The sequence below is a fragment of the Prionailurus bengalensis genome, chromosome B4, assembly GCF_016509475.1.
Source record: "Prionailurus bengalensis isolate Pbe53 chromosome B4, Fcat_Pben_1.1_paternal_pri, whole genome shotgun sequence".
Taxonomy (NCBI): domain Eukaryota; kingdom Metazoa; phylum Chordata; class Mammalia; order Carnivora; family Felidae; genus Prionailurus; species Prionailurus bengalensis.
The window spans coordinates 136,122,353-136,143,646 of record NC_057358.1 but is presented as its reverse complement, the minus strand read 5'-3'; the positions used below and the strand labels follow the sequence as shown (position 1 = coordinate 136,143,646).

The following is a 21,294-nucleotide window of genomic DNA, read 5'->3' as shown; positions in this document are numbered from 1 at the left end:
CGGCTCCAGTGACCCCGAGGTGCTAGGAGCCTATGGGTCTCAGGCTCCGTTTCAGTGAAGTGACTCACGCGTGCTGTGAGCACAAGGTCCCGGCACTACTGGAGCCACAGCCCCCTCCCACGCCCCTTGGGGCCCACCAGCCAGGTCCCGGGCAGCCCGGCAGACGCAGGAGGTTGTCTCCAGCAGCTTTTCCCATTCCGGATGTTGAATTCAATGATATGGGGGCATCTGTGTGCATTTCACACACACAGGATGTGAGTCTAAGTATCTGCGATTGTAGGATTCTTCAGTACCAGCAGCTGCAGTTGGCTCTTTAAAGGAATCAGCAGTTTGGGGCACCTGTGTTATTCCAAACCCCGCTTCCCTTCGTTGCTTCCCTCTCTTTTCTGTTCTAGCCCCGTTTCCCAACAGCATGAGCCACGTGCCCCGGCCGTGCTGATGGGGGAGGAGGCGGGAGGCCTCCCTCTCCTCCTCCACAGGAGACCTCTGGCTGGGTGGCCCCTGGCTTGAGTTTGACCCCGCCGTCCACACGCCCGCCTTCAGGCCTTGCGGGGAGAGAAATGAGGCAGTGGAGGCTCCCCAGCCCCAGCTCCCCGTGGATCTGTCCCACTGGCGGCCCCACCGCCTCCCTGCCTGCAGGAGAGGCCGCCACCAGGGGGGGTCTGGGCTTTCCCCAGGTGCGCCTGCCTCCATCAGGCAGAAGGCCCGTTTCAAGATCCGAGATGCCAGGTGCCGCCTCTGGGCCCACAGCCAGGAGCCACCAAAGGAGGCCCCGAGGCAGCCGCTGCTGGGTGAGTGGGCGGCCATGGCACTGACCCACACGGGGGTGGCGGGGGTCCCCGTGCCTGGGAGCTGGGAGCCCAGCGGCCAGTGGGGCTGGGCTTCAAGTGTGGGGGCCTCTCCTTGTCCTCCCCATCACGGTCCCTGAGCCCCAGGAGCCATGCCTGAAGCACCAGAGACAGTGGTGGTGTCCCTCGGGAAGAAGGCCGGCATTTGAGTGGAAAATTCAGGTCCCCCAGCATCCCCGGGGCCCGTTGCCCCTGCCCCACCTGGAGTGGGTTAGATGAGCTTCCCCAGGGCAAGTGCAGCCTGATTGTGTCCAGAAGGCCTCGTGGGAGTCAGGCAGTGGCTCATCCTTGAATGAGGGAGGCCAAGAAGGATGTTCCAGGCTTCTGACCCCAGGGGGTCAGGGGTTAGTGTAGGGAAAGCCCGACGAGAAGAGCGCAGGCGAAAAGCATCCCAGCTCTGTTTCCACCAAGATTCCCGAACGCCTTAGGACTCCTTCCCAGACCTAACAGAGCCCAGCGCTCAAGCAGCCCCGACCCGGGCCGGGCCCCACGGAACTGAGCGGCACGGCTCCACGAAGCGAGTACGCCAGGCGCCTCCGCCTGCAGCGGTTTGACAGACTCAGAATGGCTGGTGCGGGGCGTGGCTCAGCCACCAGCCCCGCCTGAAACCTGGAGCCAGCCTGGCCTTCTCCAGCCTCAGTTTCCCCATCCGCACCGCAGGCCGTTAGGCGAAGCGGGAGCCTCGCCGGTGGCGATCTGTGCACGGGGCTCGGGAGGACCCTGCTTCCTGCCCTGTGCCACCTTTGCCATAGCGGTCCCTTCTTTGTCCAGAAAACTGCCACGTGACCTTTGTGAACTTCAAGTGTGACTCCTCCAAGAAGAGGCGCCGTGGCCGGAAGTCCCCATCCAAGGAGGTGACCCACATCACGGCGGAGTTCGAGGTGGAGGCAAAGACGGACGAGGCCTCAGGTGGGTGAGGCTCCTGAAGGCCGGAGGGGGTACAGAGGATGCGGGGGGCTGGCGGGGTCCGGGCTCCCACCCGAGCCACGGCTCCTGGACGTAGAGGCCCAGCCAGGCAGATGGGGGGACTGGTGCGGGTCGGCGCCGGGTCCTTAAAACGGCTGCCTGTAGCCCGGGGTGGGAGAGGAGGCCCAGGGCAGTGAGAGGAACGGGGCTCAGGGGCCCACATGGTGGCCACACGGCCTCTCCCAACCGTCCCCCATGCGCTCGCTGGGGCCCGGAAGGGCCTAACGCCTGTGGCCTTTCCGGAACAACTGAGCCACTGGCCTGTCTTTCCCATGTTCCAGAAGGGGGCTTACATTGCCGGCTTGAGTTTCGTGTCCGTGCTTTCTGAGCTCTGTCAACAGACGTGTGCTGCGTGTGCCCAGCGCTGGGCACCGTGGAAAGAGGGGACCAGACCAAGGTCCTCACGCTGGCGGCACCCCCAGCCACGGGGAGGCCGACGCGCACACAAACTACCCGGTGCCAAGGGAGACCCCCGGGGTGGGGGGCACAGAGCTGAGGCATCTCCCCGAGAGAGGAGCCCGGGAGGTCCTCCCAGAAGAGGCGCCGTGTGAATCAGGGCTTGAAATCAAAGATCCAGTGGAAAAGGTGGCAGGCAATGGCCTTCGGGCAGAGGGAATGGAACGGGCAAAGGCACAGAGGTCAGAGAGAACAGAGTGTGTTCAGGAGGGCAGGGCGGAAGGTGGAGTCCACAGTGGGTGTCAGAGGACTGGGGGCCAGGCGCGGCAGGCGGGGGCCCCACCACGAGGGGCCTTGGGTTCAAGGCCAGAGAGCTGGCTGTCATCCTGGGAACAGTGGCGGCCTCAAGGCTGTTTGAGTGGCAGGGAGGAGCGCCCGTCCGTGAGCCGTGCCCTAGGGAGGTGACGCGTCGCAGTGGCGGAGGCCTGCTGGACGGCCTGGGGAAGGTCCTACCTGTCGGATCCTCCTCGGTCTCCTCATCTGTCAGGCGGACGCAACAAGGGGGCCTGCGGCCGCTGCGAGCCTGTGCCCTCGGCAGAGGCCTGGCAGAGGGGCAGCTGGGGAAGAGGCAGTCCCGAGGGGCTGTGAGTGACGTCCCTCCCGCCCCTGCAGACACCTGCGAGGCCGACTGCATGCGGAAGCGCGCGGAGCAGAGCTTACAGGCCGCCATCAAGACTCTGCGGAGGTCCATCGGCCGACAGCTGTTCTCCATCCAGGTCGCAGGCACAGAGTACGCGATGGCCCAGTGGCCGGCCAAGGCCCCGGAGGGCCCGGGGGCGTGCAGCACGGGCCAGGTGCTACAGGACGGGAAATGCGGTGCGTCCCTGCCCGTGGCCACTGGGATGCCCACTGGGCAAACTCCCTCTGCCCTTCCTTCCACGAGTGGCCTGGGTAAACAGATGCCTCGGGAGGGGACAGTCGGACGCAGAAGCCTGCCAGAGGGAAGCACTGTCGTGCTCGTCATCATGGCTGTCGTTTGAGGAACGTTCCCCTGGTGCCGCCCCCTGGGCAAGGCTCTTGCCGGGCAGACATTTGTACATCTGACCCTCGCCATAATCCTGAGGACGGGTGGGACAGGGAGAGCACAGGCTGGCACGGCCACAGTGAAGGGGTGGGGGGCGTGAGGACAAGTCCGTGTGGCTAGAGAAGGCTTCCCAGCGGAGGCCGCGTAGGAGCTGAGGGCAGAGGAGCAGCAGAGCAAGGATGCACAGGAGGCCGAGGCCGCCCAGAGTGCGGCACCTGCTGCAGGGAGCACCGGCTTCAGGGGGCACCAGCTGCGGGGAGCACCAGCTGCGGGGAGCACCAGCTTCAGGGGGCACCAGCTTCAGGGGGCACCAGCTGCAGGGAGCAGGCAAGGCCAGGCCCCCAGCGGGAGCTCGGCCAGGGCAGCCAGCCGGGGCCCAGGCCCAGGCCGCAGGTGACCTGACCAAGCAGGGGAGCAGCCTTACCCGCTCTCTCATCAGGAGAAGGCTTCCCGGTGGGAGGATCAGAGAGGGGAGGCCCAGTGGGAGCCGGCAGAGCCTTGAACGGGGATCGGCGGCTGGCAGCAGGCCAGGAAGGAATGAGGCGCATTGCGAGTGCACTCTGGGGGGGGGCAGCTGTGCGGGGGGAGGAGGGGAGAGGCTTCGAGGGCACCGTGGGGAACTTGGGGCGGAGGGGCTGGTGGAGGGTGTTCTGTCTGTCCTCCTGTGCTCAGACGCATCCGAGTCGTCCTCGCGAAGACGTCGAATGGGCGGTCGGAGCCGGGAATCTGGAGCGCGAAGCTTAGGCTGGGCTACAGAGATGAATTGGGGAGCCGGTGGAGGAGAGGCGGGGCTTAGGAGCGTGTGGGGAAGGGAGGAGCGGACAGGGAGGGAGGACCACGGCCTTCGTGATGTCGCTCTTTTATTTTTAATAGCTCATTCTGAAATCATTCACACGTTCAGAAATATCGCCAGGCAGAACAAGGGACTTCCGCGTTCTCCTCATCCCGATTCCCCCGTGTGCTGTGTCGCGCCCTCTGGGGCGTGTGCTTTGTGTGACCCTTACACCGCCATCCGGGCCACACACCCGTTACATTTCACCCGCTCTTCCCACAACGCCCCTGTCCTCCACACTTAGCGTCCTGTCTCCCCGGATTCCTTCATTCTGGACCAGTTCCTTGCTCTTTCCCTGCGCCTCCTGCCCCCGCTGTCCCCAAGTGCTACCGGGCTGCGCCCCACGTTTCCGCGACCAGCCCCACTCACGCTGGACGCCTGCTCTTCAGCGCCCCCATCAGGAGGCACAGGATACTGACCCCGCCCACAGCTGGCGCCTCCACCCTAATTCACCCTTTTCCTGCTGTATGTAACTGACGAGGGTTTCTCTGGGGATGTAGTCTGAGTTTACACCAACATCCTGCTCCCCATCAGACATCCCGCCAGCCACCAGCCGTCGCACCCGGTGGCAACTCCTGCCAGATCAGCCTCCTCTACAGTGGTTACCGGGCGGTATTCTCTATTCCTACCGGCCCTTGTCTGTGTATAAGTCAGCGTTCTCCCGTAAGAAAGAGCTTTGCTTCCCCCCTCGTTTATGTGTCTGTCTGCGTGTCCGCGTGGCTGTGTATTTATGTCAGTGCGGACTTAGAGATTCTTCCTTTACCCAAGGGGTTGTAATCCATTCCTAACGTTATTTAGCTCAGTGCTCGGATCATCCCCATTGTAGCCAGTAGGTGCCCCGTCAGGCTGGCCCCCACGTCCTTGGGACGTGCCCCATGCCTCTGTCACTCACTGAGGATTCTCTGGCACAAAACCTGGACTTTCCCTGACCCAGCCTTTGGAATCGGTCAGGGCCCCTGGACCCCTAAAGGAGGAGGAGGATATGGAAAAGCCAAAGGTGGGGTACTCATTGCTTCCGGAGCGTCATTGCTTCTAGGCCCTCCCACTGGACGGAACTAGAAAGCATAGGTTTCTATATGTGTGCAAATACACACGTACATTAGCATATGTGTACATTTACATAGATACAGATGTATACACCAGAGTGCACGTGCGTGCACATGTGTGTGTGTGTGTTTTATAAAACCATGAGTTCACACCCGTTCCATTGAACCTCCAGTTCAGTTTCTCAGGGTTCTTTCTAACCTTCTCTCTTTCTAAATATCTTCTCCAGAGAAACGTTCACTCCCTTTCTCCTTATTTGCTCAGTCAGTTTGCTTACTCACCGGTTTGCTTGTTTGCTCAATGCAGCCAACCACACTGGCTCTCCCTTCAGCCCCCCATCCCTGGACGACCCTCAGCCACCGGACCTTCCTGCCCCTGCCTCTGTCACCCGCCCCACGCCCTCTGCACCACCCCGTATCTCCTCAGATGGCAACCCCGCCACGTGAGGAAGGAAAGGGGAAGGGAGGAGAGCTGGGTTTGGATGAGGGATGCCCAGGAAGCAGTTGGTACGCAGGCCAAGGGCAGGACAAGGAGGAAGGGTCTGCCCAGGACCCTGAGCGGAGCAGCCACGATGGGGCACGAGACCAGGGTCAGGCCTCCAGGGCCTTCACAGATGGTTGCCGCCTTGCTCCTTCTCTCCTGAGATGGGTCTGGGCTCCTCCGGGCCCTTTGAGCCCCAGGGACGAGGGATGCACCCTATCTGGTAGGACAGAGCCCGAGAGACCACCCGGCCACCACTCCCACCTCTGCCACCAGCGATCTCTCCACTCTGCCTTTGCAGTGGCCTGCGGGCCTGGCACCCACTTCAGCGGAGAGCCGGGCCAGTGTGTGCCCTGCGCCCCGGGGACCTACCAGGACGGGGACGGCCAACTCAGCTGCACGCCATGCCCCAGCAGCGACGGGCTCGGCCTAGCTGGTGCCCGCAACGTGTCCGAATGTGGAGGCGAGTGCGGGCCTCTCCAGGAGGGAGGGGTTGGGATGGGGAGGGGGTGCTGGGAGTACCTCCTGTCTCCACTGAGGTCCCCAAAGCAAAGGCCTGGTACCTTGTGACAGTCTGTAAAGCTCTTTGCCATTCGCAGAGCCCGGTATGACTTCCACGTCGCTGCACTCACAAAGGACGCCACAGACCCGTAGTGTCTGTGTGCCAGCGAGCACGGGCTGTACTTAGCGCACTTGAAAATTGCAGCGTGCGGTTCAGAAAGGATTTGACAGTTTACAGATACTCGGTCACTTACAGGTCAAGTTACCGTCGCAGAGGCACATAGCGCTTCACGGTTGACAAAACACATTACGTTGTGTGGAGAACTGCCTCATCGTCGAAATGCTTTACGGGGCGCCCCATATACTCGGCAAGAACTGTACTCTATAAAGAACTTTACAGTTTGCCCTGTAGATGGTTTGGAAAGCCCTTTTTTGATTTACCAAGCACAGTTTGGTTTACAAAGAGCTTTTCCACTTACACCTCACATGACCACATCTGTGAAATGGGCTCATACCCCCCACCCATCAGCCTCCCTTCCCAGGCCATCGTGGGGACCACCCAAGAGAACAGGTGGGGAAAGGTGTGCCCACGAGGGTGGATGAGTGAGATCCTTAGGACAGTGGAGACCACAGCCAGGCTTCTCTGGGGTACAGGAGAGATCAGAGCCCAGCCCTGAGTCTCTGCAGGCTGGCCGGCTGTGCCCTCTAGGAGTATGGCCTCTGCTCTTGGCAGGAAGGTGACTGTTTGAGAGCAGAGAGTAGCCACTGGTAGGAACAGGGATTTCAGGGTCTGGACTGAGAGGGCCCCCCACCCACCCCTCCCTCAGTGCTGGAGCGCCCTCTACATCCGACTTCCCGCTGGATGTGCTGTCCCCTCCCGTTGTCCCAGCGGCACCCTCAGGGACCTCACAAGCCCCCTCCCTCTGCTTGGCCCAGCCCTGCAGACAGACAAGGTGTGCCAGCCTGGAGCCCCCGTTCCTCTCGCGAGGGCACAGTGTGGTCCTTCCCCTGGGGGAAGCCCCTCTGATGTAAGTGACCTCCTCCAACCTCGCACATCCCAGCTCAGCAGCAAGGCCACCTGCTCTTTAACCCGCAGCCCTTCTTGCCAGTGGGAAGGGTCAAGCCAGGCCCGGCCAAGGTCCCAGAGCACCTGAGCCACTGGCAACATCCAAACTGGGGCCAGGTCCCTCCCACCACCCCCTTAGTGCCCTTCCCCAGGGCAGGGGAGGGCTGAGAGCAGGGTCGGGACCCAGGCGCCCCCTCCGGCCAGCCTGATCCATGATCTCTGACTTCCAGGTCAGTGCTCCCCAGGCTTCTTCTCCCCGGATGGCTTCAGGCCCTGCCAAGCCTGCCCGGTGGGCACGTACCAGCCAGAGCCTGGGCGCACGGGCTGCTTCCCCTGCGGAGGAGGGATACTTACCAAGCACGAGGGCACAGCCTCCTTCCAAGACTGCGAGGCCAGAGGTGAGGCGGGCTGGGCGGCTGGGGGACGTTTGCCCTCAACCCCTCTCATTTCCTGGGTGGCAGACCTCCAAGGGCAGCGGAGGAGCCGGGAGCCGTCAGGCAGCGGACGTTGGTGACCGTCACCGTGCCGCACGCTAGGACAGGGACACGGGGCCCAACACAAGCCTGCCCGAGGGTCTCAGATGGGAGGGGCAGGAGGCGCAGGGGCTGTAGACGGAGCCTTGAGCCTGGCTAGAAGGAAGGTTGAGGGAGGTGAAGAAATGCGGGGGCAGCAGGGACGGTGGGGCGAGGTCGGGCATCTCAGCTCACCTGGGCCGTGGGGACCCTGCGGTCCAGCCACACCTTCCCCTCCACGTCACCACGTGTCCCTGATGAGCCCGCCTCCCCGTCCACACGCTCCGGCCCGCCAAGGCCTTTGGGACAACTCTGCCTGCTCACTGACCCCCGTGTTCTTGGGAACAGACAGACTGCTCTGAAGCCTCCCTTCTGGAAGGAAAAGTCGTAACTCTCTAGCCCCACCCCCCTCCAGTTCCTGCCAGGATTTCTCTTCCTTACTGGGAAACTTGTAGCAAAAGTGTGTGGACTCTATTTCTCTCGCGCGCCCTCTCCTGAACCCCACTAGTCAGTCTGTTGCCCCGCTGCCCCCCGGTCACCGCTCCCCTCAAGGCCAGAGCCAAGTCCACTCCCAGCCCACACCTCCCACGTGCCGGTGGCCCCGGCACGCCTCAGCCTCACCCACCCCCCCGCCCGGTCGTGCTCGGGGTCCCCGGCCTGGGCACTCACTCCGAAGTCTGGACAGAAGGAGCGTCTGCACGGTGACCCCACTTTCTGTCCCCAGCCCAGCCTCTGTCCCAAACTCGATGCTGCACCCTCCTGCCAGGGGACGGCCCCGGACATGTCCAGCAAGCACCTGTCACCCCACGTGGCTAGAGCCCCCGAGTGCTCTGCCTCTGACCTCACGCCCAGTCTGTGCGCAGCCCCTGCCAGCTCCTCTGACCGATGACTTCTCGCCACCCCACTGCCACCCCTGAGCCAGGCCCCTGCCGCCTGTCCTGCCACCCCTCCCCCCAGAGCGGCCGCCGGGAACATGCCGGGGCCCCGGGTGCCCTCACTCAGAGCAAAGCCTAGCGTGACCCCTGGGCCCGGGAGCTCGTCCCCGTGGCCTCTGACCTCCCCTCTGGCCACACCCGGCAGCCGTGCAGCCCACCCCGGGCCCGCGCTTTGCCGCTTCCTCCCCGCAGAGAGCCTCCCGGCTAGCTGCGCACGACTCGAGTCTCCACTCAAAATCCCTGCACCTCTGGAGCACCCCACGCCCGGTCTCACAGCGTCTCGTGTCCCATTTACTGCCCCCGAACACACGCACGGCTGTGGGCAGGGTCGGGACCGGGCGCACATGGCGGGGGGTGCCTGGGTGGTGGAGGAGGGCCTCGAACTCTGTGCCGAGACAGGCCTCGAGGGCAGGAGGCCCCGGCGAGAACGCGCCCTGCCCTTGCCCACCGGCGTCCCCGCCCCACAGTGCACTGCTCCCCCGGCCACCACTACAACACCACCACCCACCGGTGCATCCGCTGCCCCGTGGGCACCTACCAGCCTGAGTTCGGCCAGAACCACTGCATCGCCTGCCCGGGCAACACCAGCACCGACTTCGACGGCTCCACCAACGTCACGCACTGCAAAAGTAGGTGCCGCTCTTGCCATGGCCGGGGCGCTGGGAAGGCTGGGGGGCGTTGCCGGGGGCCGGGTGGGTGCTCACCTCGCGTGGTGCCCGCGGGCCGGCGGAGGACTCCTCCCTGCTCCGGCACGTATACCTGCTCCGCGTGACACCCGCCCCCCAGGGCAGCCTGCGCCCCTGTGCCCGGCCGGGCCCTGCCCCGGGCTCCGGGCCTGTGGAGGGAAAAGCCAGGCCCCGTGCGGGGCAGCCGCGGAGGCCCAGGCTGTGCCGCCCTGAAGGCACGCACGGCCAGACTGGGAGGTGGACACAGAGCGGATGACCTAGGACCCGGGAAGGACGCGCTCAGTGCGTGTGGCTGCGGCGACCAGCACACGGCCTTCTCATGTCCAAGAGGAGCTCGGTTTAGCCAAAGGGCATCAGTGCCGCGGGCAGCATGAGACAATTTGGGAAGCAGATACGCCGCTCCCTCACTTAGCGAGTCATTTGGGCCCAACAGGACGCTACCTTTAATTCATTTCTCAGAGTCCTTGGGGACGGCTTTTCCAGTGTCGTACCCTTCTCCTAAGCGACTTCTAGCCAGTTAGCCCTTTGACACTGGGCTGCTGGCATGTTGAACAGCCTGAAGGCCCGCGAAGGGGACTTAATCCTAGAGGTGGAACCCTCTGTTCCCCGGGGCATCCCCACGGCTCGTGGCCTCCAGGGTCACAAGAGCGGGGACAGTGGGCGAGCTCCACAGAAGCAGGGTTTTATTTTTTTCTTTTTTAAGTTTATTTATTTTGAGAGAGAGAGAGCACCAGCAGGACAGGAGTGGAAAGAGGGAACCCCAAGCACACTCCGCACTGTCAGCACAGAGCCCGATGTGGGCTCAAACCCCCGAACCGTGAGATCGCGACCTGAGCTGAAATCAAGAGTCGGACGCTCAATCGACTGAGCCAGCCAGGCGCCCCGAGACAGGGTTTCAAATGTCCTCATGAGTTAAAGTGGAGAAACCGAATAGGAGGGGAAGCTTCTGGAAGATAAGTGTAAAAATGAAATGCTTCCCAGCAATTTTGAGTTTTATAAATGAAAACGTGTAAGAAAATGCTGTATGTTTAATAGTTCCACTCAGGGGCGCCTGGGTGGCTCAGTCGGTTAAGCGTCCAGCTTTGGCTCAGGTCGTGATCTCACGGTTCATGGGTTCGAGCCCCGCGTCGGGCTCAGTGCCGACAGCTCGGAGCCTGAAGCCTGCTTCGGATTCTGTGTCCCCCTCTCTCTCTCTGCCCCTTCCCTGCTCATGCTCTGTCTCGCTCTGTCTCTTGATAATAAATAAACGTAAAAAAAAAAATTTTTTTTTAAATACTTCCCCTCAGTTCTCTTTGCAGAATTAAGGTGGCCTCCTTTGTCAGGTTGAGGCTAGGAACTATTCGGCTCACCAAGCCGTCACTTTTGGCCTCTTCGGGGTTACACGGCTTGGCTAAAAAGGAAAAGAAGGGGAAGCTTGTCTCTTTCTCCTCACCGTGCCGCCTGCCTGTCCCCTGAGCCGTCCTGCTCGGCCGGGAGGGCGACCACACGCGGCGCCTAGCAGTGCGCGGGGCGTGGAGTGAGTGGGCGAAGTGGGGTTCAGGGAGCGGGGCCCCCCACGGGGAGAGACCCCGTGAGAAGCGCATCTGGAGGCCCGGCTGGCGGGGAGGCCGGGTGGAGGCTGGGCCTCTGGGGCACCCGTGCAGCCGGCCTGAGCAGGCCCTCGCGCCCCGGTGCCCACAGACCAGCACTGTGGCGGCGAGCTCGGGGACTACACGGGCTACATCGAGTCCCCCAACTACCCCGGCGACTACCCGGCCAACACGGAGTGCGTCTGGCACATCTCCCCGCCCCCCAAGCGCAGGATCCTGATCGTGGTCCCCGAGATCTTCCTGCCCGTCGAGGACGAGTGCGGGGACGTCCTGGTCATGAGGAAGAGCGGTACGTGCAGGTGGTGGCAGGGCAGCGAGGGGCCGCCCAGGGTCACCCGTGGGCGGGCTTTCGGCGCCCCTCTGTCTGCCTCAAGCCCTGCCCCGAGGGTGGCGAGCGTGGGGTGCACCCTGAGCGCGGGAGCCGGGCCCGGCCGGGTCCGGTCCCCACGCTGACCACCAGCCAGTCTCCTCCCAGGTGTCCCGCCTGTCCCGCCACCCCACCTAGGGTGAGGCCCCGGGAGCGACCCCTGCCCCGCCCGCCTCCCGCTCCCTCGGGGACTCGCAAGCGAAGGGCCAGCCTGTGCACACGCAGGACACCCCAGGGTCAGACAGCCTGAACCTTCCCCTCTGTGAGTCACCGCGTCCCGGCCCGTCACCCCTGTCAGAGGCTCGTAGAGGGACTTCAGGCCACGAGCAGCAGGCCGGCTCTAGCAGTGGGCGCGGTGGGTGAGGACGAGAAAGGCGGGGAAGCACCGGCGTCCCCCCAGGAACGAGGTGAAGTCCCTTGCAGCAGGTGCCTAGGCCAGGCGCCTGACTGCTATTGGAGGGCCGTGGGGACCACGGGGAGCAAGCTCCAGTCAGAACGTTAGGGAAGGAGGAGGCGGACGCAGGCAGGCACAAAACACACCTGCCCACTTGGGGCTGGAATGTCTCTGAGGCACAGGAAGACTGAGGGGTTTCTGTCCACTCTGTTCCCCTTGTCCTGCTTGTTACCACGTGTGTGCATCACCCACTCAGTGTAGCCGAGAGGCCAGGAAGGGCATGGTGCCTGCCCGGGATCCCACAGCCGGTCCGAGCCCAGCCCGCGACCGCCCCCCGCCCCCACCCGCTCTGTCACCTGCCCACAGGGTTGGACTCTAGGGGGTCAGCCTCTCCCGCCTGCAGGGCACCTCAGGTAGGCTCCCCAGGGAGCAGTGAAGAGGCGGGGGACCCTTTGGCCAGCCCCACGCACCCCAGGGTCAGCAGGTTCACTCCTGTTCATCTGTTCACAGGGAGAGGGGACTTCCCAAATGTGACCCTCCACCCCGGCCCTGGTTCGTGCTGGGTACAGGCATGAGCCCTGTCCCGGGGGAGCGTCCCTCCCTCCAGAGGGAGACAGTGACAACCCAGCAGAGAGGGGCCGTGACAAAGGGTTCACCAGAGCAGAGCAGGAACACGGCAGGCAGTCAGGAAGGCTTCCTGGACGGGGAGACACAAACCTGTCTCCGCAGGATGCGTGGGAACTGGGGTTGAGGGTGAGGACAGGCACTTGAGGCAGAGGGAACGAGGGTGGAGATCAGAGCTGGGCTGTTCGGGGGACTGGATGTGGGGGCTGGGTGGCTGACCGGTGCGGGGGGACAGGGGCCAGGTGCAGAGCTGTGGCTCAGCGAGCCACTCAGGTCCTCGGCTCTGCCCCCAGCCTCACCCACGTCTATCACCACCTACGAGACCTGCCAGACCTACGAGAGGCCCATCGCCTTCACCTCCCGCTCCCGGAAGCTCTGGATCCAGTTCAAGTCCAACGAAGGCAACAGCGGCAAAGGGTTCCAAGTGCCCTATGTCACCTACGACGGTACGTGTGGCTGCACCGTGCGCCCAGCCCGGGCCGGCCCCGCAGACACAGAGATGACAGGCACACAGGGGTAGGGGTGGTGCAGATGAGGGAGCCTTTAGTGGCGTCTGTGGGCTTCAGCGTGAGGTGCTGCCCAGGCAGGGTTCTGAGGGTTGAGTAGGAGTTTCCCGCTCGCCAAAGCTCGAGGAGAACAGTTTGGGTGGAGGGTACAGAGGTTCGGAGGCAGGACTGCTCTGGCCAAGGGCTGAAGCCTGAAAGTGGGTCAGGGCAGAGGCCAGAGGTGAGGGGGGAGGGCAGGCAGGGTCTGGAGCCCTCACCGCCCTTCCTCCCCCGCCGGCGGGCTTCGCAGAGGACTACCAGCAATTAATAGAAGACATCGTTCGCGACGGACGGCTCTACGCCTCGGAGAATCACCAGGAAATTTTAAAAGTGAGTGAGCTTCTTTATGGGAAAGGATCTGTGTGATCCCAGGATAGTGGCCTGTGATGACCCAGGGCCACCCCTGCCCCCAGTGCCCGCCCCCACCCCCGGAGACGTGAGCGGGGGAGGGTGGTGACAGGAGAGAAGGAGGGGGTCGGGGGGGGCCCTGGGGGTGGGGCCTGGCTCCAGTGCGTCTGTCCCTGGAGGCCAGGAGGTTGAGGCCGGCTCCCTGGTGGGTGTCTGGCCCAGGACCTGGTGAGCGGTCTTTGGGCAGCTTCCTGAGCCTCTGCTGGCCTCACTTTCCCCGCCTGTGAAATGCGGTGGGAGCTGAAAGTCGGTAGAATCCACCCCCCCCTCGGGACCGCCTCTCTCCTCATCTTGCTCGTGGCTTGGGAAGCAGAGCCACCTTGTCGTCGAGGGGGGCTGTGGCCGTCACGCAGCGGGCAGTGGCCAGGCCGGACCCAGGGATTTGCCTGGGCTCTGGGGGTCCGGCCCCAGCCCAGCCTGTAGGCAGATGGCTCTCCCAGCCCGGGAGCTGAGGTGGACGGCACAAGAGCAGGACCAGGCCAGTCCCCCCGCCCCCGCTGACCCCTGTTCTAGCTGTTACTTACCCGCCCGGTTGGCCCCAGGCAACCCTTCTAAGAAACGGGTGGCTCGCAGAGTTCAGGTCTTCCAGCCCCGGGCCTGGCGCACCCCTGCACATAGTAGGTGGTTTGTAGGCAGAGGGATTTGCCCCTGATGCTGCTGCAACCGGGCTGAGGCCTGGACGTTTTGGAGCCTGTTTAGTTCCTTCTGTTTAGTAGGAACCAGAAGGTCACGCTGGCCTTTCCATCAGTCCATCCTGACTCTCCTCCTCGCCCCTCCCCTGCCATCCCGGGTCCTCTGCCCTCAGCTCCAACCCTGCAGCCGAGAGCATCTCTCCAGAGCTAGAAGCGTTTCCATTACGTAGGAAACAGCGAGGCCACCACCTGCCTCCGAGCGGTTCTCAGGCCTCCACGCTCCCTCCACTCCCTCGCCAGGGCCTCTCGAGAACGTTCTTCCCCAGCCGCTCTCCTCAGTGAACGTCCCACTGTCCTGCCCTCAGCTTAGGCGCCCCTCCTCTGGGCAGGTCACAGACTCCGAGAGCCCCACGCAGCCCTCCCTGTTGGCGCCTGCCTCAGTCAACTCCCTCCCTCTCGGTGGAGGAGCCGTAGGGGGTCCTCTCCCAGCACCTGGCCCTGCTCCTGGAAAACAGGAAGAGCTCTGTGTTTCCCAAGGGCAAGGATGTGTGAGCGCCTGTGTGAGATGGAGGGAGGGAGGGAGAGAGAGAGAGAGAGTGAGCACATGAGCGGGCACCAGGACAGAGCAGACCCTGGACAGCAAGTGTGGCCCAAGTCTCATTGTGACAGGGAGTCCTGGTGCAGATGGCCTCTGGCCCATGCTTGCTGCTCAGATCCTCACAGGCCCTGCCCTGAGCGCAGAGGCTCACCCTCCTCCGGTGAAGGGGCTGGTGTGTACACGGGGCTGAGCTCTCAGACCCCGGACTGTGGGCCTCAAAAGCCAGGGCCTCAGCAACACGTCTTATTTTGGTTTGTTTGTTTTAATATTTTTAACGTCTATTAATTTTTTAAGAGAGAGAGACAGAGACAGAGGCGTGAGTGCAGGAGGGGCAGAGAGAGACAGGGAGACAGAGTCCAAAGCAGGCTCCAGGCTCTAAGCTGTCAGGACAGAGCCCGACGCGGGGCTCGAACTCATGAACCGTGAGATCATGACCTGAGCCGAAGTCGGACGCTCAACCGACTGAGCCCCCGGGCGCCCCTACTTGGGTTTGGTTTTGCAGAACCCATTTGAAGTAAAACAGTTTGCATGGCCAAGTCCAAACCAGTAAACCCTTAAAATCAGAAAGGAATTCGTAGCAAAGAGAGTCTGTGGGATCCTGAAACCCACCGAGCAGTGTAGACTCTTCCTCCTTCCCCCGTCCTCATGGACACCCCACCCCAGACATTGGAGAAGCGAGCGGCGGGGGGCCCCGGCCCCCCACTCGGCCTCACCGCCCGCCTCGCCGTGTCTTACAGGACAAAAAGCTCATCAAGGCCCTGTTCGATGTGCTGGCGCACCCCCAGAACTATTTCAAGTACACAGCCCAGGAGTCCAAGGAGATGTTCCCACGGTCCTTCATCAAGCTGCTGCGCTCCAAAGTGTCCCGATTCCTGCGGCCCTACAAATAATGCCCTTGGAGCCGCCCAGCTTGGGGACGGCCCGGTACCCAGACGGGGAGGGGAGAGTGCCTTCCCTCCACGGCGGAAGCCAAAAGGCGGCTCCACACGCCTCCGCACCGCCTCGGGAAGTCACCGGGGCACCTGCCCTTCGGAAACACTGACCGGCCCGTGGGGGTGAGACCGCGTCCAAGCAGAGACCCCAGCCCACCGCACCCCTCGGATCGCCCCGTTGGGAAAACACTGCTCGAGGCGGCCTTTCTCCCTCCCTCCCTCCCTCCGCCGGCTCGATTCCAGGACAGTGCCCTCTCCTGAGCGGCCAGGACGCTCTGTGCCACCACGCGGCCGGGTCCTGGGCAGAGTGCACGTTTCGGGGGTCACGGGTGGCCTCACCCGACGCCTCAAGAGAGAGGGGAGTTTGGCTGCCTCTGTCTCCGGGCGGGCTCTGAGAGGCCTAATCGGAGACAGGAAGCCAGGCTGTGGAAGGAAGGGTGCGGGAAGGCATCTGGAAAGCTCTGATAAGCCAGTGTCTACACCTGCAAGGCATCCACACCCCGACTCCTCCGGCCTCGGGCCCAGGACGCAGGCGCCGTGTGGCGGGGCTCTAAGGATTCTGTGATGGGACAGAAAAGAGCTGCTGGTGGAGGAAACTGTAGATTTGTGCTTTTCCTTGATAGAGCATCTAATTAAGTCCTATATATATATAAATATAAAGATAAATATATATATACTTCTATTTGTGGGTACTTTAGGAAAATGCTCTTTAGTAACTATAAATACGAATTGCAACCCATCTCTTCCCCCACGAGCTGTCGCCGGCATCCCTGAGTGACTCACCCCTCCCCAGGAGCGTGCTGCCCCTGTGTCTGTGGGCCAGGAGCCTGCAGGAAGGGGAGACGGCAGGCTGCTTCTGGACCCACCTGGAGCGCGGATTCTTTGGGAACTGGGCCCTGAGGCTTTGCTGGAGTGTTGCCTTCAGATGGAATGTGTTAGAAGACAGTTTCCCCTTGCCCCCTCTCCTGTGGGTACAGGGGCCCAGCAGTAAACGCAGCAAGGGGCGTGTGGCTGGCCCTGAGGCGTGACCTTGGCATCCATACTGTGGCCGCGTGCCCCAGGGAAGTGAGCCCTTTCCCACGGGAGCACGGGCCGTGCCACCACGCGACGCCTCCGAGGGCAGGAGCCCACCCCTCCATCCCACCCGTCCGGGGAGGGCAGGTGGCCAGTGTCGGGAGGCCTGGCCCCGAGAGCAGCCTTCCTTCCGCTGCGACACGCCGCGTCCCTCGTAGAGTCTGTCCTTAAAGAAGAAAAGTCCGGAGTCTGACCAGGGTGCACGGTACGCCCCTCAGCCGGGAAGCCAGAAAAGCCCCCCAACGCGCTGAGTCCTTGCCCGCTGGCTGCCGCTGTGGGACACGCATAGGAAGTGGTCTGTATGTTTAGGGTTAACAAATGCTCAAAATTCCAAGACACACGGGAGAGTCTGAAAGCTGAACTCCAGTCGCCCATCCCAAGTGCCTCTAGACGCCTCCTCCTGCCCCCACACGCCAGGGAGCGTGGCGCGGATGGCGAAGCCCGAGGGCAGGCGAGCGGGGTCTGGGGGCCGATGACAAGGCAGGCCCCGACGATGGGCTCCGAGCTCAGGGGCCAGCCACCGCCTCCGCCTACGTCAGCAACGGTGAGTCCCCAGCTCGAGCGGCACTCCCTCCAGCGCCGGCTACGCCCAAGTCCACCTCGGGGTGGGAAGGGGCTGCATCTGGCGGCCAGGTCAGTGTCAGTCGGGAGCCCCCCTGGGCCAGCACCGCCCTCCCCCGGTCACAGTCCTCTCCAGAAAGAGGCCCGCCCTCCCTCCCAAGCCGTTGCTCAGGCCCAGAAATCAGACGGGGGTCGTCCGGAATGGGCCTCCGGCCACAACCTCCCCAGAGGGGGGCGCGGGGAGCATTTTCTTAATGCTCTCAAAACAGGACCTCTCTCCGACTCCTGCTGCTCCGCTCGGTGGCTTCTGACAGTTGCCACCTGCAAACCCCACGAGTCCACCAGCCCTTCCCGTGGGAGGCCACCCACGTTCCGCAGCATTCCCCACCGCTGTGGTCAGACCTGCCCGGCGTCCCCCCGACACAGCAGGACAGATGCGGGGCCCCTAGCCCTTCACATGGACAGGGTCGCCGGCAACCCCAGTTGGCCAGCTGCCTACCGTTCAGCCCTCCCGCCCCAATCCAAGTACCCCCCACAACACACACCATCAGGGGGACTAGACGTCCGGGCATGGGGTCAGCCGTCAAGCCCCACACTGGGAAACTTGAGGGTCCAACCTGTTAGAGCCAGAGCCATCCCCGGTCCGCAGAGCCCGATGGTCCTGGGAGAGCTGCCCGGGCAACAAAGCATGCGTGTCCGTGCGTCCGTGTTCCGGAAGCTGGCGGCAGATTGGTGCCGTAGTGCTGGCAGAGAGAGAGGGGAAGGACCGAGCCCAGGTGGGGCGGGTGCCCCGCGTGAGTCCTGAAGAACGGGAGCCAAGGACGAGGGTGCGGGAGTCCCAGGCTGCCCGAGGGAGACTGGAGACGTGCAGGGGCTGAGCCAGAAGGAGCGCCCCACTCGTGGATGGGACATCGGCCTCGAGCAGCCCCCACCGCAGCCCCATCCCAGCCACCGCCGCCCCTCGCCCGGCAAGGACCCTCGGCGTCTGGCCAGTCGATAAACCCCAAGGAAAAGAGCTAAGGAACAAGCTTCTGGAAACAAAAGCTTGCCCAGCTGGCCAGGACTGAAAGCAGGTGCCAAGGCCTGGGGCCTGGCATTGGGGTGACCAGGGAAGCGGCCCAAGGTGCCCCTGCAGCGGGTGGCCGGCGGACGGCGGTCAGGTGGGACCCAGGAGCGGCGGACCTGGAGGAAGCCCCTTTGCCCCGCACCTCTGGCCTCTCCTGGCTCTCTGCTTCCGAGGAGACACGCGAAGGAAAGGAAGAGAACCTGCCCCGAGGTTCAGGGGCCGGCTGGGCCCTCAGCGAGTGAACACTGGGGTCACCTCGTCTGCCTCCCCGCATCAGGAAGCCCTCTTGCCTGAGCCAGAGCCTTGCAGCTGTGGCCTTGTGCCGGCCTCCCTCCTCCCCTTAGTCTCAGACTCTGCCTCTGCCCCTCGCCCCCGCTGGTGGCATTTGCCAGTGGTGGTGACCTTGCTCGGGCTCCTCGGGGTCAGCCTTTGCCAGCCCCTCCTCACCTCTGTGGTGACAGAGTCCAGGAGGCCGTGGGGCCCAAGATGGCGGCCTCAGACAGCTTTCCCTCCTGCCATCCGTTGGTTTGGGACACGTAGGTAAACTGCGCCCCGGGCCAAAAAGTCACCAGAGAGCAATGGCCCCAAGAGGCCGATTCTGAAAGCCCGAAGAGAACCTCTTGCCTCCAGCCTGTGTCCTACCCGAACCCTCACTCTCCCAGGGACGCGGCCAACATCACCCATTTTCCACCAAAGAGGCCCCCAGCCTGCTGGAGCTGGAGTGCCTGCCTCTGTGACATCTTAGGGGTTGAATAATCATTCACGACCACCCCCAGCAGGAAAAGAAGATACTGAGCTAGGTTAAGTCATTTAGCAAACATTTGCTGCACAGCCGTGGGGCTGGCTGGCAGGATCCCCTGGAAAGTCCCTCTTGGTCACAGAGATAAAGGTGATTGAGGCTGGCCCGGGGGTGGCCAGACCCCGGCGTTCCTTCCGGAGAAGGCAGTCCCTCCCTCCAGCACCTCCCGCTACCCTAGGTGGGGGGTGGAGAGTGTCGGCAGGAGGGCAGAGCAGAGCAGGGGTCACCCCGGGAGTCCCGAAGTCCGTGTCCCAAAGGAGAAGCTGTCGCCAGCCCGGCCTCACGGCATGGCCGCTCTTCTCCACCAGCAGAGAGAGATACAGAGGAGACCCTGGTCACCACGCACAGGACAGCGGGCTCCCCCCCCCCCCCCCCCCCCCCCCGCCCCGCAGCACCAGTGCCCCGCCCAGAACAGTCCATGCTCCAGAAGGGAGGGTCCTTTCTTGTTCCCCCGGGACTCGGCTTGTTTTTACCTCCTCTGCTACACGCCTGGAGATGTCAACCTGGTGAACCGTATCTGTATCAAAGTCCCTTTTCTTCACCAAAGATACACGTGGTGGCAGCTCAGCCCCTTCTGACCAGGGTGACGGTGCCAAGGTGACATCATTCAGGCCAGAGGCAGAAGGGCTGACATTGGAGAGACACCCCTCATCCACACACAGAGCGGACAGCTCGATCCACCCATGGCTGCCTCCCCTGTCCCCCGCCCCAATCCACCTGCAGGCGCCAGCCTTCCCCCACCCCAGCCCCCCACGCCCCGGGGTAAGTGCTGAGCACCTGCTGTATGCTAGGCACGGGGCCAGAGGCCGCCTCATCCAGGCCGCCTTGCTTCTTGGGGAGGGCATCTCGGAGATGCCACAGGCACGGCCGCCCCTCCCCTCCCGGCCCCCTGCACACATGGCTCCCAGAGAGCAGGACCCCCGGTCTCTCTGAGGCCTCCCCAGCCCCTGGGTGGGGCCCCTGAAACTGTACCTCTCAAGTCTCAACGGGAGGCACTGAAAGGCCTGAGCCCCCCATGGCCCAGCGAGGCGGGCGGGCCTGACCCTAATCCCCCGTGGAGGCTGAGACTCTGGGAGGCCCGAGGCGAATGGCTCATAACTGCTGGAAGTGAGAACCAAACCCAAGCCCCTCGAAACCCAAGGTCCGGAATGTCCGTGAAATGTTGCTAACGGTTGTGCAGATCGGGAAGCACAGCTGAGGCAGAGCTGGCGGTGGGGAGTTTGGGGGCAGGGATGGAGGGGAGGGAGGTGGAGGGCAGGGGCATGTAGCGACCTTCCCTCCCTCTGAAGCTGAAAACTCAGAGGAAGACCGGCTTCCGCCCCCTCCCCCGCGTGGACAGGTCCCTTCCCCCACAGGGCAGGCTCGGCCGCAGCCGGGTGCTCGCGCGGAGTGGCCCCCAACCCCGGAGAGGTCCCCTTGCAGGTTCCGGCACACGAACATTAAAGAATGCGGGTGTCCCTCAAAAACAATGTGGTGAAAAGTAGGGGCCAAAAAAGAAAGCTCCCCGATGCCTCCCGAGTACTTTGTCGTGCGGTTCAGAGGCCCCGTAGATCCCCGGGGAAGGTCTTAATCCGCCGAGATCAGAACCAGTCTGAGCAGACCCAGTCCGTCCGCTCGTGGAACAGGACCTCTGAACAGCCCCTGGGGGGCCCTGTTCCCCCAGCCTCCGCTCTGGGTCCTGGGGAGGCCCAGGCAATCACAAATACCAACGCAACCGTGTTTTTTCCCTTTAGTTGCCCCCAGTAGTCAAGGTTTTGTGTTCTCCATCACGTTCATACGTATGCATGTAATTAACCATTTGTGGAAATCACTTTAATAATAAACAGGAAATGAACCTACATGTTGGTCCTTTCCTCATTCATCAGAGGTCATCCAGAGGGGGAAGGAAGGTAACTGGAATCAGAAAAAAAAAGTTTTTTTCCCAGACACTCCTTGGCTGTTGTTGGGGGCTAAGAGTGAAGGAGCTAAGGTAAGCTTCTGGAAGGCAAAGCAGTGGGTGTGAGATCTGCATGTTAAGAGCACCCGAAGTCAGGGAACTGACATGTTCCTAAATGAGCGGCCAGGAGGTAAAATTTCTGTGTCTCGAATTCCACTGCTCCTCGTGACTCGCAGTGTGAAAAAGGAGATGTTCCTCTACGCTGAGGCTTTTTTTTTTTTTAACATTTATTCATTTTTGAGAGACAGACAGAGCATGAGCAGAGGAGGGGCAGAGAGAGAGGGAGACACAGAATCCAAAGCAGGCTCCAGGCTCTGAGCTGTCAGCACAGAGCCGGATGCGGGACTCGAACCCACGAACCGCAAGATCATGACCTGAGCCGAAGTCAAACATTTAACCGACTGAGCCACCCAGGCGCC

General features: G+C 62.9%; 1 protein-coding gene across 3 annotated transcripts in view; it reads left to right on the top strand.

Annotated features, from left to right (window-relative positions):
• Window positions 1–20,777, top strand: part of SCUBE1 (signal peptide, CUB domain and EGF like domain containing 1) — a 136,617-nt gene extending 115,840 nt beyond the window's left edge. For all 3 annotated transcript variants that reach the window (XM_043562835.1, XM_043562836.1, XM_043562837.1), the window contains 10 exons: window positions 678–791; window positions 1,620–1,757; window positions 2,883–3,086; window positions 5,952–6,113; window positions 7,448–7,615; window positions 9,132–9,293; window positions 11,031–11,228; window positions 12,618–12,770; window positions 13,120–13,199; window positions 15,245–20,777. In XM_043562835.1, the coding sequence (XP_043418770.1) occupies window positions 678–791; window positions 1,620–1,757; window positions 2,883–3,086; window positions 5,952–6,113; window positions 7,448–7,615; window positions 9,132–9,293; window positions 11,031–11,228; window positions 12,618–12,770; window positions 13,120–13,199; window positions 15,245–15,397 (1,532 nt within the window). In that variant the 3' untranslated portion in view covers window positions 15,398–20,777. The remainder of the gene's footprint in view (window positions 1–677; window positions 792–1,619; window positions 1,758–2,882; window positions 3,087–5,951; window positions 6,114–7,447; window positions 7,616–9,131; window positions 9,294–11,030; window positions 11,229–12,617; window positions 12,771–13,119; window positions 13,200–15,244) is intronic.
• The last annotated feature ends 517 nt before the right edge of the window (window positions 20,778–21,294 follow it).